Source organism: Saxophila tyrrhenica, assembly GCF_035928015.1.
Source record: "Saxophila tyrrhenica strain CCFEE 5935 chromosome Unknown scaffold_21, whole genome shotgun sequence".
NCBI lineage: Eukaryota > Fungi > Ascomycota > Dothideomycetes > Mycosphaerellales > Extremaceae > Saxophila > Saxophila tyrrhenica.
In genome coordinates, this window is record NW_027041753.1 from 79,432 (window position 1) to 94,502 (window position 15,071).

The 15,071-nt window shown below is 54.9% G+C and overlaps 9 protein-coding genes across 9 annotated transcripts; 2 read left to right on the plus strand and 7 right to left on the minus strand.

Moving 5' to 3' along the window:
* Nucleotides 1–879: 879 nt before the first annotated feature.
* On the minus strand, nt 880–1,407 carry LTR77_010139 (uncharacterized protein; the record flags this gene model as incomplete). Its single annotated transcript, XM_064807362.1, has 2 exons — nt 880–1,026; nt 1,105–1,407. 2 exons carry the CDS (start codon nt 1,405–1,407, stop codon nt 880–882), a joined length of 450 nt encoding a protein of 149 aa, XP_064654376.1.
* A 499-nt stretch (nt 1,408–1,906) lies between these two features.
* Nucleotides 1,907–2,768, minus strand: LTR77_010140 (uncharacterized protein; the record flags this gene model as incomplete). Its single annotated transcript, XM_064807363.1, has 2 exons — nt 1,907–2,678; nt 2,731–2,768. 2 exons carry the CDS (start codon nt 2,766–2,768, stop codon nt 1,907–1,909), a joined length of 810 nt encoding a protein of 269 aa, XP_064654377.1.
* A 367-nt stretch (nt 2,769–3,135) lies between these two features.
* LTR77_010141 (uncharacterized protein) lies at nt 3,136–3,883 on the minus strand (the record flags this gene model as incomplete). Its single annotated transcript, XM_064807364.1, has 2 exons — nt 3,136–3,505; nt 3,561–3,883. 2 exons carry the CDS (start codon nt 3,881–3,883, stop codon nt 3,136–3,138), a joined length of 693 nt encoding a protein of 230 aa, XP_064654378.1.
* Nucleotides 3,884–4,318: 435 nt separating this feature from the next.
* On the minus strand, nt 4,319–5,112 carry LTR77_010142 (uncharacterized protein; the record flags this gene model as incomplete). Its single annotated transcript, XM_064807365.1, has 2 exons — nt 4,319–5,012; nt 5,063–5,112. 2 exons carry the CDS (start codon nt 5,110–5,112, stop codon nt 4,319–4,321), a joined length of 744 nt encoding a protein of 247 aa, XP_064654379.1.
* Nucleotides 5,113–5,557: 445 nt separating this feature from the next.
* LTR77_010143 (uncharacterized protein) lies at nt 5,558–6,363 on the minus strand (the record flags this gene model as incomplete). The annotated part of the gene is made up of 2 exons (XM_064807366.1): nt 5,558–6,257; nt 6,314–6,363. 2 exons carry the CDS (start codon nt 6,361–6,363, stop codon nt 5,558–5,560), a joined length of 750 nt encoding a protein of 249 aa, XP_064654380.1.
* Nucleotides 6,364–6,602: 239 nt separating this feature from the next.
* Nucleotides 6,603–7,321, minus strand: RIB4 (lumazine synthase; the record flags this gene model as incomplete). Its single annotated transcript, XM_064807367.1, has 2 exons — nt 6,603–7,213; nt 7,279–7,321. 2 exons carry the CDS (start codon nt 7,319–7,321, stop codon nt 6,603–6,605), a joined length of 654 nt encoding a protein of 217 aa, XP_064654381.1.
* A 421-nt stretch (nt 7,322–7,742) lies between these two features.
* Nucleotides 7,743–11,713, minus strand: SET1 (histone methyltransferase set1; the record flags this gene model as incomplete). Its single annotated transcript, XM_064807368.1, has 3 exons — nt 7,743–7,846; nt 7,903–10,948; nt 11,078–11,713. The coding sequence occupies 3 exons, from the start codon at nt 11,711–11,713 to the stop codon at nt 7,743–7,745; spliced, it is 3,786 nt and encodes a 1,261-aa protein (XP_064654382.1).
* Nucleotides 11,714–12,626: 913 nt separating this feature from the next.
* LTR77_010146 (uncharacterized protein) lies at nt 12,627–13,409 on the plus strand (the record flags this gene model as incomplete). Its single annotated transcript, XM_064807369.1, has 2 exons — nt 12,627–12,685; nt 12,740–13,409. The coding sequence occupies 2 exons, from the start codon at nt 12,627–12,629 to the stop codon at nt 13,407–13,409; spliced, it is 729 nt and encodes a 242-aa protein (XP_064654383.1).
* Nucleotides 13,410–13,809: 400 nt separating this feature from the next.
* Nucleotides 13,810–14,637, plus strand: LTR77_010147 (uncharacterized protein; the record flags this gene model as incomplete). Its single annotated transcript, XM_064807370.1, has 2 exons — nt 13,810–13,844; nt 13,896–14,637. 2 exons carry the CDS (start codon nt 13,810–13,812, stop codon nt 14,635–14,637), a joined length of 777 nt encoding a protein of 258 aa, XP_064654384.1.
* Nucleotides 14,638–15,071: the final 434 nt, after the last annotated feature.

Genomic DNA, 15,071 nt, shown 5'->3' on the forward strand with positions numbered 1-15,071 from the left:
TTGGGATAGTCGTTGTGGTGTCGTGGCGACCCTACTTTGATCGAGTTGTCAGCGACCTTGCGTCTTGACTGAAAGTTTTGTCAGCGGAATTCTTATTGCCACTGCTTCAAGACTCCCACGGGCCTGTCTAAGCAGCATCGGACGTATTGTTGATGAGGCTCTTTTGCGAATACTTTGGAGTAGATCATTCAAATCCTCCGAATAGGCAGGTGGTGTCATTATTTTTGTCGAGAGACCTCCTTCCGAATGCTGCCGCATGCAGGCCTTGCTCGTATACACAACGTATCGCCGACTCTGGGCTCACGTTGCTGTTACATGCATGGCATAGCGATGCGGTGGCTGCGCATGAAGAACACGTAACAGTTGTTAAGCCAACGAAAGCAGACACACAGAGAAGCAGCCTGGAAATAAAACCAAAAGCAGACCTACCTTCGGCTGTTGTACGATGGTACACCACCAAACCACTGTTCTTGTCAGCGCATACCCATCGTACATCGTATCTTACACACGAGGTATAGCCCACGCTTCCTTTCAACGCCCCCCGAAGAGGGCATTGCATTTGGCCTTGTCCGTGACCTCACGCCTTCGCGACGTCTTTCAAGTCATCCTCGGTATACGTCCCCTCAATCTCCCGCTCGACCGCCTCATCATCAAAGCCCTCGGGATGGTGGTCCGGATCGACCTCCAGATACGTCCTTCGATTCTCCATCTCTTCCTTCTCCTCTTCCTCTGCTTCGCCGTCCGCTCAAGCACATTAGCCGCCCTTTCCTCCAAAGGCTCCCTCTTCCTCTTATTCTCTCGCGCCATACTCCCCAAAGTGTCCTTTCGTGGTAGCGGAATGCCCAGCACCTCGCGTGTGGGGAAGAACTCCCAGGCCACTTAGTAGGGCCATTTAGGCTTGCTCCCTACCGGCCCGCGCTCCTCGATGAAATTGAGCAATGTAATGCGATCGAGTGCCATTCGGAAGGAGTCGAATGTCCATTTCTCTTCGCCATATTTGATCAGGCGAGCGATCATGGCGCGCACCTGGTCGGCATCATAGTTGATGTCCTGACCGAGGCGGGCTTCCTTCTCTCCCTTCGTGCGTGGCTCGCCTGGGTACACGCAGGAGCGAAACGGGCCATCTCGGTCGGGAACTCGGGGCAAGCACTTGCTGGGTGTGAGATTAATGTCTTCGGTATCAATAGCCTCGATCGCAGCTTCGAGCTTGATGATGTTGCGTGCTTCGCCTATATTCTTGATTGAAGAGGTCTTGCCTTTGAGGTTCTGGCCCGCCGCGGCGAGTTCGTTCTGTGGCCCATCTGTGGCGCAAGACTCTTTCTGGCCCAATGTAGCTTCATGTTTCTTTGCCGGAGCTGGCTCGACTGGCATGAGTATTTCGTGAACTTCGACTGGAGGACTGGCCATGTTGGGAGTTGAGCGGGAGCGAGAGCGCAACTGAGAGAGAGAGGGATGGGGAGGGAATCAAGGAGGAGACTGATGAACATGAGACTGACATGGATGTGCAGCGTGCTACGCGTTCGCAGTAAACATCAACAAATCGATGTCATCGAATGTCATCAATCCGATCGACCAGCTCCTTGCCGATGAACCGTCACGGCATCTACATCGCTGTTCATCAGTGACATGATGGACATGCTGGTGGTGCAAAAGCCCAGCGTAAATATCCGCTCTTGGGGGAGTTGTTGTTGGAAGATGAGTTAAAGAGTCAAGACTCCGGGAAGGACTTGGAACCATCAGCCCCAAACCTCAGCAGAGCTTGCTTCGACTGTTATTCTATCTAACTTGCATAACCACATTTGCTGGGCGTAAGACAAAGGTAGGTGTTCCTTGCGGGAAATGGAGTTATTCTCATCAGTATTCATGCATCGAGCCCGCTGTGGATGGCGGCAACGGCTTCTCACTTTCACTCGCTGTCCATACTGCTGTCCTCCTCATCGCTCTCCTCACTATCCTCCGCGCCGTCCTCTCCCTCATCGTTGCCGTCCTCTTCGTCCTCCTCCTCACTTCCTGGCTCAATTTCCCTTCCCAGATCCATCTCTTCATTCCCATCATTCTCCCTCTCATCATAATACCCCCTTCTATAAAATCCTTCAGCCTTCAAGCCCGACCTCCCGCTCTCCGAAGTCGCCTTCATCTCCTTAACACACGCCCTCGCAATCTCTCCCACAAACTCCATCGGCATCTCCTCCGACGCATTCCGCAACGACGGTCCAGCAATGATCCAGAAATCCGCAAACAACTCACCCATCTTGCAGCGGCGCGGGACGTTTTCGTAGAGTGATTTGGCATGCCGGATGAGTGGTAGGTTGATACAGTGCGCGAGGAGCTTCTGCGCTGTATCGACGAGCGCGTTGCGGAAGTCCGTGTCGAGGAGCATGTCGCCTAGGATGTAGGCGTCGACGATGGCATCCAAGGCTGATGAGTTGTAGCAATAAGGCAGGAGGCGGAAGCTGGGTTCGCCGCCCGCGCATATCCACTCGTGGTAAACGCGGAAGGTTTTTGGCGTGACTTCTGGTAGGTGAACGACCTTGGTGCTGGCTTCTTTCCAGTTCCCGCTGAAGGCGGCATTGAAGAAGGCGGAGGAGCGGTTTGCAGTAATCTCTTCAAGGTTAGTAAAGTGGAAGCTAGCTTCTTCCGGACCGACGAGGACGGTTATGCCGGTGATATATTGTAGCCTGAGCATTTCGTTAGTGAGTGCTTCACGGCATGTGACAGGAAGGAATGTACTTTGCTTTCTTGGCTGGTCTGTCGCTGGTGTCCGCCATGGTGAGCGCCCTAAAGTTATGGTGTGATCTAGTCGGTGCACATGGAGAGGACGGTGAAGAAGCGAACAAAGAGGAAAGGAGTTGGTAAGACCAGCAAGTGAATTTTCAGCAAACACAGGTGCCTGGAGTCACAGGACACGAGTCTCACATGAGTGGATGCAAGCCCTGACGCAGGAAGAAAAGGTGAAGAAGACTTACATCACAGAGGGAGTTAAGTTGAATAGAGTGGTCCCTGCTTGCGCATGCGGGAGAAGCAGACTAGGTAAGGAGGTCTCTCTGCCACCGCGCTGTGAGTTGATGCAGAAACAGCACTTGCGTTGAGTTTCCTCCGGAGCTGACGCTGCGTCTCTCGAACTGCCGCTCCGGCTCAGAGTCCCATATCCTGCGCCTCGCTGTCCTTCGACCACCACGAATCTGAGAGAAGGGTCTGGCAAGGTGACATCTGACGCTGCGAGCTCTTCGTGCTGAGTTTGTCATAGCAGTCTTCACATTCGCCGTCCCTACCTGGCGGATGCTCGTGGTAGGTACAATGTGACGTGTTTAGCTTGACGATGAGTTTGTGTCCTGAGAACTTTCCCTTGTTGTCGATGCAGTGGACTGCGATTTCCACGTCGAACGCCGGCGGCAGTACATTCACGTATTCGGAGAACGAAGCGTCGTAGTCGCGGTCGATCCACAGGTCGCGGAACAAGCGATGAAGTCCTGAGCGCCGCGGCACTGTTTCGTAGAGGCGGCCACTTATTTGTGTAGTAATGAATGAAAGCCACGTCGTTCGTGACACGATCGCGGAACTTCGTATCAGAGATCATATTGCCAAAGGCGTAGGCGCGGACAAGATAGGCGTAGGCGGGATCTGGGTCAAACGCTGCCCTTTCGGCGTCGTTCATCTGTTCCTCCAACTCGTCGTCGAGGGATGCCGGTGTACATACGTAACCGTATTTAAGCCACTCTCTACAGATCTCAAAGACCTCGAGATCCACCTCCGGCAGGCGGATGACCTTTTCGGTAGACTCTTTCCATCCTCCTTGACAGGCGCTACGGAAGAATGATGACGTTGCGCAGAGCTCAGTTTCCTTCTCGATGAACTTCCTCTGTTCTGGTCCGACCAGCACCATGATCTATTGCTCGGTTCTGCATCTTCTATCAGCATCTTCTTCATGGCGTGAGGGAACCTTGACTCTTACGCAGGCTTCTCCGTCTCCTGGTCACCGCCTTCGCTACTCGAAGTCGCCATACCTTTGCTCGCTGGATGGTTGCGCTCGCCGAAGAGCGAAGAAGGTCATGCGATCAATAGGTGTGAGGTCGCAGAAAACAATTTCAAGCTCGCGAGAGAATGTGAAGTCGCGACAAAGGTCAAGCCTAAGCTGGCGAAAAAGGCGACGTTGCAGAAGCGCTAGTGAAACTCAAAACGCAAGACGTGCACGTGAAAAGGTGACGTCAAGCCATAAGAAATGAACCACTGCATACTTCCTTCCTGTCAATGCACCTCCTTGCGGTCCGGACTGATCCTCTGCAATTCCCGCTCCGACAAGGTCAGTCTTCACATTCTCTCATGCTATGCCTCGCTTTTGTGCTGCTACTTCCAGTGCGGTAGACGTATCCAGCAAGGCCGCAGCCTCCACACTCTCGTGTTCGTGATAGCGACAATTGTCGATTGGGCCCCGGGGAAGATGGTGAAGGTGTTGGCGGCGAATACAGTACATGGCGATCTCCACAACGAAGTCCTGGGGCATGTCGGAGAGGTGGTCACGATAAATGCGCATACCGTAGCGACGGTGGGACCAGTCAACAACGAAGAGTAGAGCCAGTTTCGAGCGTCGGGGCACAAGGTCGTAGAGTGTGGTGACGTTTGCTGCTGATGATATGCGTCCACCGCCCGAGACCATCGAAGCGACCCGATCAACAACAGTATCGCGGAAATTGACGTCAAGCACCATATCTCCGAGAGCGTAGGCGCGGATGAGGACATCGCATCTAGCCTCCGTGGCGTCCGGAAAGCCAGTATTTCCAAGATTCAGGTATGCCAGATCGATGTGCTCATGTTCCTGCCAGCCGCAATACACGTTGAAGATCCTCGGTTCGATGTCCGGGAGTCGAAGTACTTCATCCGCAGGTCTCTTCCAGCGGTCACTGCATAGAGCAGTGAAGTACTTTGAGGTCGTGAAGAAGGTCTCTAGGGGCACTCGAAAACTGGCTTGGACCTCAGTGCCGACGAGTATGATCTGGAGCTTGTCGCGACCGAGCCTGGCACGAGTCAGCATAATACAGATACCATTGGAACTGTCGCTACTTACGCAGGCTTCTCTGCGTCCACGCTGCTCTCTTCGTTGCCTGGTGTCGCCATGATGGGAAGAGACTGAGGTGGTTGTTCCCTGTGGCGGGAAGGTCAAGCTGGCGCAAGTGGTGAAGTCGTGGAAGCGCTAGCGAGATCCGAAGGTGGGAGAAGAAGTGCATGTGACAGGTGAGGTGACGTCAAGGCACAGAGAATGAAAAAGTTCTGCATTCACAAGCTCACGTGTGCATTGCTGAGATATCTCAAAGCCGGGCGAGAATGATATGATGTGACCAGCCCAGAAGCACAACTACGGCGGAGCCGATATCGTTCTCGGATACAACCTCAGCGGTGCCACGGCATCGTGACCTCCAGTCGATTCGTCTGGCCCGTGCCCCGGACGAGTGGCGAAGACTACGCACATAGCAGAAAGTGCAGTCCCTCATGTTCCTCCGCATCAAGTTTCTCCGCTCCACATGCATGCAATGTCAAGCCTGCTTTCCACAGTGTGCAGCCATCATGTTCCTCCAGCAGTGGTCCTGATCTGTACGCTCTGCCCTTCTGTCGTGTTTGTCGAGGACGCTCTGCCTTGCTTTGCCGCCTCGTGGTAGAATCCCTTTAGTCGACCGAGAGGCCTCCGCTCAGCATTGGACATGTACCTCTCCTCGTTGGACAGCGCCGCGATCAATTTGATGAGTTCTGCAGGAAGGTTTGGCAGCTCGCGGCTGAAGGTCTCGGCTGAAAAGGTGCAAGCATAGCCATCGGCGAGAAGCCTGACCATCTTCGAACCGATTGAAACGCTCTGGCAGAGCTTCGCGGCCTCACGAGGGTGGGGCCACTTATCCGTCTGCTTTGACAATACCAGCATCTTGTCAATAAGGGCATTGCGGAATGCGACATCCTGGATAATGTCACCAAAGATGTATGCATTCAATAATGAGAGGTAGGTCTGACTGAGCTCCACGGCGTCATATTGCCCCTTGATCGCAAAGTTTTGATCCAGGTCAATCCGGTCCGTGTAGAGCCAGGCAAGGTAAAATTGGAACACACTCGGCTCAGCTTCAGGCACGCGGATCACTTTGTCGGTAGCCTCCTTCCAGTTGCCATCGCATGCGGCACGAAAGAAGTCTGAGGTGGCGCAGACAACGTTCTTATGCAACATGAACCGCGCTTCATTTGCTCCCACGAGGACGGTGATTGTGTCAACGAAGTCGAGTCTATGATAAGAGGTCAGTCCTCATCTGGCAACGTTGGGATGTCAGGCTGTACCCACTTCGTTCTCTTTGCAGACCTCCCGCCTTCGCCCGCCGTCGCAGCCGCCATAGTGTATCAGTTGTCTGGTATGCGTTCAAGCTGGCGAATGTTTCATGTTAGGAATGAGGAAGGTGCAGAGTAAAAAGTCCATCGTGACCTCACCGAAGCACTGACCGCGTTTCACGTGAAGTAAGAACGAAAGGCACGACACACAACAGCAACACCCACCGCAGGTTCCACAAAATCATATGTCCACTTACCTCTTGAAGTCACCCATACGGCAGAGACAGCAGAGACAAAACTAATATTCACTCAACAAACCTCCCCTCCCCCCACCCCCTCCTCTTAACCCCCAACTCCACCGCCGCCGCCCCCCAATCCTCCCCATGATTATGCCCCCCCTCCTTCAACCCCGCCCTCTCCAGCCCCTGCTCCTCCGTCAAAAGCGTCAACAGCCCAAAAACCACCGGACACCCCGTCTCCATCTGCACCTTCATCAAACCATGACTGACCGCGTCGGAGATGTACTCAAAATGCATCGTGCCGCCCTTAATCAGCGCTCCGATAGCAATGATCGCGTCGAAAGGCTCTGTACTCCCCCCGCCCCCTTCTACCTCCGCTGGCTTCTGTCCCTGCTGCGCTTCGGGTGTCTTGGTCAAATCCGTCGTACTCCCCCCAAGCAAATCCGTTGCCGCGCTCACCAACCCCCCACCAGGCAACCCGCTACTCTGATGCTGCGAAGCGGCGAACATGCGCTGCGCGGCGAGCGGGAGTTCGTAGGATCCGGGGACGGACTGGACGACGATGTTTTCGGGTTTGACGCCGGAGGATTTCAGGGTGGAGAGGGTGGCGTCGAGGAGGGAGGAGATGATTTTGGTGTTCCAGCGGGCGTGGATGATGCCGATGCGGAGAGGGGAGCCTGTGGTAGGAGTTCGGGGTTAGAGGGGGATAGGGCGGGGTGCGGGGGGGAGGGGGGAGGGGTACCGTCGTAGGATTTTGCTTCGCCTAGGCCTTTGACTGTGGACATGGTGGGTGGTGTGTTGTGTGGTATATATCGTCGTAGTGAGAGGTGTTGAAGAGTAAAGTGAAGTGCACATGCAGCTCAGCTCAGGTACGAGAGCCCAAAACTGTCGGCTGCGGGGTCCACCAATGACGCTTAAAATGATCTGCAAGGGGCGAGAATCATGCATGTGACAGTAGAAAACCACAGCCATTTCCTTTCGTCAGGCGAAGAGGCTGTCTTCTCTACTCTAACAACTATACAACAGCGTCCCGCCCTGTCCAGCCATCTCCTCGGCCAGACGTGCCAAAACAACATATGCAGAAGACCGCCGAGTCCCCGCTTCCATACCCTTTACATTCCGTTGTTGAAGGCCCCCACGTAAATGCACGCTCTTTGCCGCCCAAAAACACACACCGACCAGTACCTCCCAGATGCACAGGCTTCTCTAGTTGAGGAAGCCTTTGCAATTCGCACTCCCGCAAAGGCACGGGATCCGATCCGTCGAGCCAATCTCGCGCTCGAATTTGTAGTCGTACGTCAACTCCTCGTCTGTATCTCACCGTCAGTAAAATGTCACCTTTGAAAGGATGGATGTGTAGACTCACTCTTCCCAATATCCTTCAGCGCATAAATCACAATCCTCGGCGTGCCCTCTACCTTAATAATCTTCGCCGTGCAATTCGGACTGCAGCTGTGATTGATGAAGCGCGCGATCCCGCCCTTCTTCGTCGCGTCCACAATCTCATCGTCCATCATGCGGAACAAGTACGAAGAGCCGACGCCCTGTTTCTCGTACCGCAGCTCGCGCATGTCGGCGACCTTCTGCCGCACCTTTTCGCCCACGTACTCGATGATGAGGTCGTTGACGGCGATGTTCTCCTCGGCGTAGAGGCCCCAGCCGTGGATGGCGGAGCGGTCGAATTTGACGAGTTTCTTGCGCTTCTTGAGCTGGTTGAAGCGGATGACGACGTCAGCGTCGGAGGCGAGAGATTGCTTTTGGAGGGCAATGTCGTTGACGAGGCGGCGGTTGTTGACACGGTTGCTTCGGGATGTGGCCGTGGAAGCCATCTTCTCTGCGGCAGTGATCTTGACTGTTTCGGCTGCGGCAGTTGGGTCGGACTTTAACAAGGCTTGACGCTCTTCGCGCGCTCTCTGGACCTTGATGCGGTGAGGGAGGTATTTGCTCTTCTCTTCGTTGAGGATCTTCTTTACGCCTTCGGTGCGGGCGCTGCCGGTCGCATTGGGAACGTAGTAGCCTTCGATGATGGTTTCGGTGTGGACCATACCACGAGCACCAGTATTGAGAGCCTTGATCTCCTTCTGCTTCCACGCCCAGACCTTCTCGTCGCCAAGATCGTATGCGGCTTCTTCTGCGAGAGCTCTGCGGAGGAAAGCGAGATCCTCGTCATCCTTCACTGCATGCTGCCATCCATCGATGTCGAGTATCAAATCTCGGTCGTCCTCAACAGTCCGCCGCGGCTTGTCATGCGTCAGGCGAAGGTGGTCCTCTTCCGGCTCAACCTCCTCCACGGCCCGCAACTCCAGCTTCTTTTCTTCAATCTTCTCGACCGTCTCTGGAGCCACAGGCTGGCTCGCAGCTTTGGCCTCCTTCGCCTCAGCCTTGAGCGCTTCCTGCTCAGCCAAGATCTCCTTCTTTGTCTTTCGCTTCTTCTTGGCCTTCTCTTTCACAGCCTTGACAGCGAGATCTCGTGCAGGTGTACTGTCGTGTTCTCGATCCAACATCTCCACATCTTCAACAACATCTTGAGCCACGCTCTTCTTCGACTCGCTCTTGACTTGGAACAGGTCATCGTCCGCCTTCGACCGCTTGCGAATATACAGCTCCGTCTTCGCACGAGCGCAGTAGGGCGACTCTCGCGGTAGGTTGCTAATCACCATCTCCAGCTCCCGAGTAGCGAGGTCCTCCGGCTCCTTATGCAGAAGATGACCAAGCATGCTCTTCTGGAAAGCGTCGAACGTCTCCTTCTCCCCCTCCTCCTCGTCTGCAATCTTCCGCCGCTTGTGCTTTGGCGTCTCTGACACAGACTCAGACTCGAAGGGCGTGGACGTTCTGCTCGCTCGGCTGAGCGGCCTGCTTTCCTGGTCTTCGGTGTCGCGCGTAATCGATGTATGCCTTTCGTCGTCGGAGTCCTCCTCATCAGCAAACATCTGCTGAAGGCGGTAGTGCAGTCCCCTGGCATGCGAAGGCTTAGGCGCAGGTCGCCGCCTCCTGTCGTCCAGAAACGCGTTCGTAGGCCCTCTGTCTCGCTCGCGCTCACGGTCACCTTTCCTGCCGCGCTGCGAATTCGGATCATGCGGTCGCAATGGCTTTGACGGATGGCCAAAGCGAGATCTCGGAGTGTGGGGAGGTGTATCGCCGGCTTTGTTGAAAAGAAGACCTGGCGCTTTGTTCTCATTGTCTGACGGATCTGGTAAACCGAGCTTCCTTCGCTTCGCAGTATGTCTCGTCGGGTCAAGACTGTCGTGGAAGATGGGTATGGCGATCCTGGTCTTGACGTCGCTCATTATCCTGTCGCGAAGCTCGACCTTCAGCTGTTCAAGCGCACCCAGCACAGAATCCATATTTTCAGCTCTGTTCTTCTTTTCAATCTCCAAATCGTCTGCCTCTTCACGCTTCAGTCGCTCAAAGTGCTCCTTCTTCTGCTTGACCGCCATGACACGCTCGGGACTGGGGCTCCGCTCGTAGTTCGGATTGCCATACTTCTGGCACTCCATGTCCATGTTGTAGGTGAACAAAGCAGCCTTGTTGCACTCGGCGAAACATCGCTCAGTCTCATCCTCACCCCGCTTAGAGTCCTCGAAGACGATGTAGTATCCAGTCCTGTCCAGACGGACTTCGCGCCAGTCGTAGGCTTTTAGGCGCTTCTTCAAGTGCGGAATGGTCGTGCCCAGTACTGGAACCGAGTCATGCGGGATGTGGATGTACGGCTTCCGCTTGATCTTACTAAGAATCAACTCGGTCTCAATGAGCGACGCAGCTGCAGATCTAGGGTTCGGAGGTGGTGCAACTGCTTTTGGGCCTTCAGGGATCTTCACCGCCTTGCCTGAGGGTCCCTTTGGCGCGTTCATGGGTGGTGCTGGTGTGTCGGTCGAGCTGCGCCGTGATTCCATCGGAGGTGGAGGCGGAGGTACATGGCTCGCCTTGCGCTCTTTCGCTCGCTGCTCTCTTGTCTTCTTCAGCACCTGCTCTACCATGCGCTTGCACTTGCGTCCCTCGCGATCCAGCTCAACAATGACTGTGTGCACACCAATCCGCTGCCCATTGAACTCGCGCTCCGCCCGCTTCGCGCTCTCCGCTGCCATACCCTCTGACACCTCCCGATACTTAATCAGAGCGATGCCGAGAAAGCTGCCCGTCTCGGGGTCCGTCTTGTTCTGCACAGACGCAACGCTGCCAAACGTACCAAAGTTGAGCTTGATGGTCGACTCCGGAAGGAATGGATCGAATCCACTCGCGACCACTTGTGTAGCTTCGCCATTAACGGAGTACTTGTCAACCTTCCAAGGCGCAACATCGTACGGCGCAGGCCTCAGAATTGCTTTACTCGGAGCGTTCTTCGATCGGCACAAACCTGACATGTAGCCAGGAATTGCGAGCCGTGGATCTGGTGGCGGATCCGGTTGGTATGTCTGTCCAACACCCGGTGTCAGCGAAAGGGTACAAAGTGGTTTAAACATCCATTTTTCTGTCTTTTATGTTATGTGTATCATCATGTTTCGCAAGCTCAGCAAATTGTGATTATGAAATATGCAGCGTACCTCTGTGCCAAACTCTCTTCGCCTTGGTTGTGCGCGCTTCCGATCTTCCCTGCTGAGCTTGCCGTCGAGTTCTGGATCATAAACCACTTTGTACCCTTTCGCTTTGCCGGGTGGCGGCAGCATCTGAGGACGCGTTGTTCGGGTTTGAGGGTCGGGAGTGATATCTGTGGTAGGCATGTGAGAGGTGGCGGCGCCGCTCTTCGCGTAGTCCGGGCTGTTGCCTTTGCGAGGCGAAGACTCGGAGTGGGATGTGAGCGGGGTGAAGCCGTTGGCAAGTGAAGCTTTGCGGTTTTGTGCGACAGCCTGTGAACTGTGGCTGAAGACTGAGGAAGCGGTGCTGTTGAGGGAGCTTGCCGAGCCAATGCCGCGGAGGAGATCTCCCGAGTCCGAAGTCTGCATCTCGTCGGAGTCTGGTGAGCGGTATTGCGTGTGAGGTTGTGGTCGCGGGTCTGACGAGGTGTTGTTTTGGCGCGACGCGGTTTGTGAAGATGCGCCGTTGGTGAGGTTGGCAGCCTTGGCAGCACTGCTTTGGGGGAGGTCAGAAGGGGGTAGTCTGTGTGCTTCGCGTTTCCGCTTCAGTGAGCTGGGTGAAGTGCTCCGCCCGCCATCCTCCACTGCCCCGCTGGGCTGCGACATTGCTGTCGCCGTCACCTCACTCGTGCTGTCTCCCCACCATTGCTTGCTGGGAGAGGTGGCGGTGGTAGGCGCGCTGCTGCCGGCGCGATGAGGGGTCTTGGTGTGGTGATGATGCCCTCGGACGTGGGTCTAACGCGGTCGGCACGCGCTCTGGTGGAGTGAGAAAGGAGCGATGGAACAGCTTCTGGCGAGCAGGCAGCTGGCGGCGGGATGGTCGCTAGGACCTAACAGACACCGTAGCGACGCTGTGAGGCTTGATGGGGATGTATGTGGGAGTACAGAGGTGGTGTGGTGGAGTTGGTAGCAGGAGGAGGTTGTCTCCAGAAATCGAGTTAGCGGCTGGAATGCTTGGCTGACCCATCTCCCCCTTTCACGAGCTCTTTTCAACTCTTCTCCACCGACCAACACTATCTATGAGTGACTTGCAGCACTATGCTCTCGACTGGTGCACATATGGACGACAGCTGGACCGTATGGGCGAACGGAGGAGAAACAAGGCAACATGTCAGGCCTCGAGTCCTCCGAAGCCTCATCTCGAGCTGAAAGGCAGCTGCGTCACCGTGCTTCGAGTACGTTTGTCGAGGGCAGCGTGGTCAACATTCATGTGACACGAAATACCCGAGAAGAACAATGCGGTACCGCTATCAACACAAGCACTAGAGTAAGCTTAGTACAGATCTGATTGACCTGGTCTGATCCATGATGTGTTTCGTGCGATAAGCGGTGAGCTCATGGCAGGCCGGTATGTCGATGGACAACAAGGTTCGTTCGACCTCACTTCATGTTGTCTGCCCCACCTTCCTTCACATCTCACCATGTCCTTTTCGCCTTCCTCCTTCCTTCCTCCTCCTTTCACTTTCGACCTATTGTGACTTTTGACCTATTGTGAAGACACTCAACCACCTCCAACATTATGGCGGTAAAAGCGGAGGAAAAGACTCCTGGGAGCGACAGGTCGGCGAAGAGGACAAAGTGAGTTGGCGGTTGAGGCTACTCGTGTGAGCTGAAGACTGACAGCAACTCCAGATTCGACTACTTCGAAGATGTGGTTGTGCTCGTCGGAAAAGAAGAGGCCAGATTCGTCGTCCACAAAGCCATCGTTTGCCGAACGTCAGACTTCTTCCGTGCTGCTTGTCATGGCGAGTGGAAGGAGGCATCCGAGAAGACCGTCCGCTTCCCGGAAGTTGAGGCCAACATTTTCGGCATCTACATGGGCTTCCTCTATACTGGAAATATCGACATGCGACTTGGCCACGCTGCCGACTGCAGCACCGATGCAAAGCCTTTGAAGGATCTATCAACCGAACACCACCATCAGATACTAGACTGGGCAATCCTTGCGTACGCACTCGGCGAGATGCTCCAGGACTGCAATTTCCGCAACGCTGTCGTTGACGCCATCAAGAAACTTCTTGGAGACTTCGGGCACATTGGGGGCGTCGAGAACGTCACTTCCGCATGCCAAAGGGCTTCACGTTCTTCGAAGTTGATGAAGCTTTTCGTGGACACATGGGCCAGCGCCGGCTACGGCGGCAAGCCTTTCAAAGACTGGGCCAAGGAGATGCCTATCGACTTTGTCTTCGACATGGCTTGCGCCAGCGTGGATGAAGCGGCCATGAGCAAGCAGGAGAGGAGCCCATACGCGCGCGAGAAGTGCTACTACCACGATCACAAGGATGGCGAGAAGTGCAAGTGACGATTGGGAAGCCAGGTCTGCAAGGGTTGTCAGCTGGTGTACATGACCAGAGAGCGGTGCTATGATGGATCGGTGGGCACTGATTGTATGGGGGAAGTCCGGGAGCACGGGAATGTGGACTTGTTACCGTCAGCAAGCTACTTTTGAGCACCTGTTTTTTTAGCTGGGCGCTTTCATACGGGTCATTCATAACTTGCTACACGACGCCTGAGGATCCGTCATCCACCACGTCACTTCATCACACCTTTCGAGTGCAGACGCGTCCAAGCTTGCCGCATGTGATGTTTCCCCGTCCTTCCACCGCTTTCGCAGACTGACGCCGTGAGCCAGCTACTGCGTTGCACCTCCCATTCAGCATCATACCTCTACCTCCCATCCTCCCGCCACTCCTGCAACCAAAATGTCCACCGCCAACCGGGCTCTCAGCCTCTCGAAGTAAGCCTCCTGCCGGCCTGCCTATAATTGCTGATAACTAACACGAAGCAGATTCGACTGGCGTGAAACAGTCAACATCCTTGCAGGGCCAGAAGACGACCAGGAGACATTCCTACTGCACCGGGACCTCCTTTGCTCACGGTCCGACCTTTTCCGCGCAGCAATAATCGGCGACTGGAAAGAAGCACAGGAGAAGGTGGTGAGGTTGCCGGAAGTGAACAACAAGCTTTTCCGTGTTTATGTTGGGTGTCTGTACACTGGCACGGTCGACCTTGAGTGTGCTGGGGTAGAAGTGGTGCATACGGATGTCAAGGATGAAGCGAACAACGTCTTCAGCGTGGAGGACCAAGATGGGGCGGACGACATTCCTACGAAGGAAGCCGTAGAACACAGAGCTATGCTACTCTACAATGTCGCGACGAACGCATTCGCTCTCGGAGAGAGACTCCAGGACCGCATTTTTCGCAATGCCGTGATGAGCAAGACCGCTGGTAAGACCGGCTCTATTCTCTCGAACACGAACTGCTTCCCAGGAGTGGATGCCACAATCAACATGGCCGGGAAGGTCTCGCGTGGCTCGCCGATGCTGAAGTTCTACGTTGACGCGTGGGCGGTTGATCGGGAAGCGGCGCATTTCAGAGAAATAGGTGGGCTTCTGCCGCAAGACTTCGTGTTAGAAGTGGCATGCGCGGGCATCGAGGAGAGAAGAATTCACTACGAGGACAGGGATCCAAGGTACCGCCCGAGATGCTTCTACCACGAGCATGAGACCGACGCAGACAAATGCACATAAGTGGAGGATGGAAGTACGAGAGACAGAGTCTTGCGGATTGCGCTGCTGGTAGAGAGCTGGGTGCGCATGCTGTGAGTTGAGCGAGCCGACCTGGGCGGCGTAAGATCTCGAGAGCGAGGACGTGGGACGGCAGGATGCTCTTCAAGCTCAATTGCTCATGCACTTCGAGCCAGGACAGCAAACAACTATCTTTGTTCGCTCAGCACACATCAGAGGCAGGCAGCGCTCGTCTGCTAATCCTGAAGTCGTCCTCCCACACATTTCCTATCACTGATTTCCTCTCTACTGTATGTCTGTTTCCCATCGCTTCCGTGCCTTAAGTTCAAAGCTGAAGCATGTGAACAGCTCTCATTCATGTGAAATCTACATTCACTCAGATCGCTTGGCGTCATGCTGGAGGCGGTATATATGAAACCACACCCGCCTCTATAATT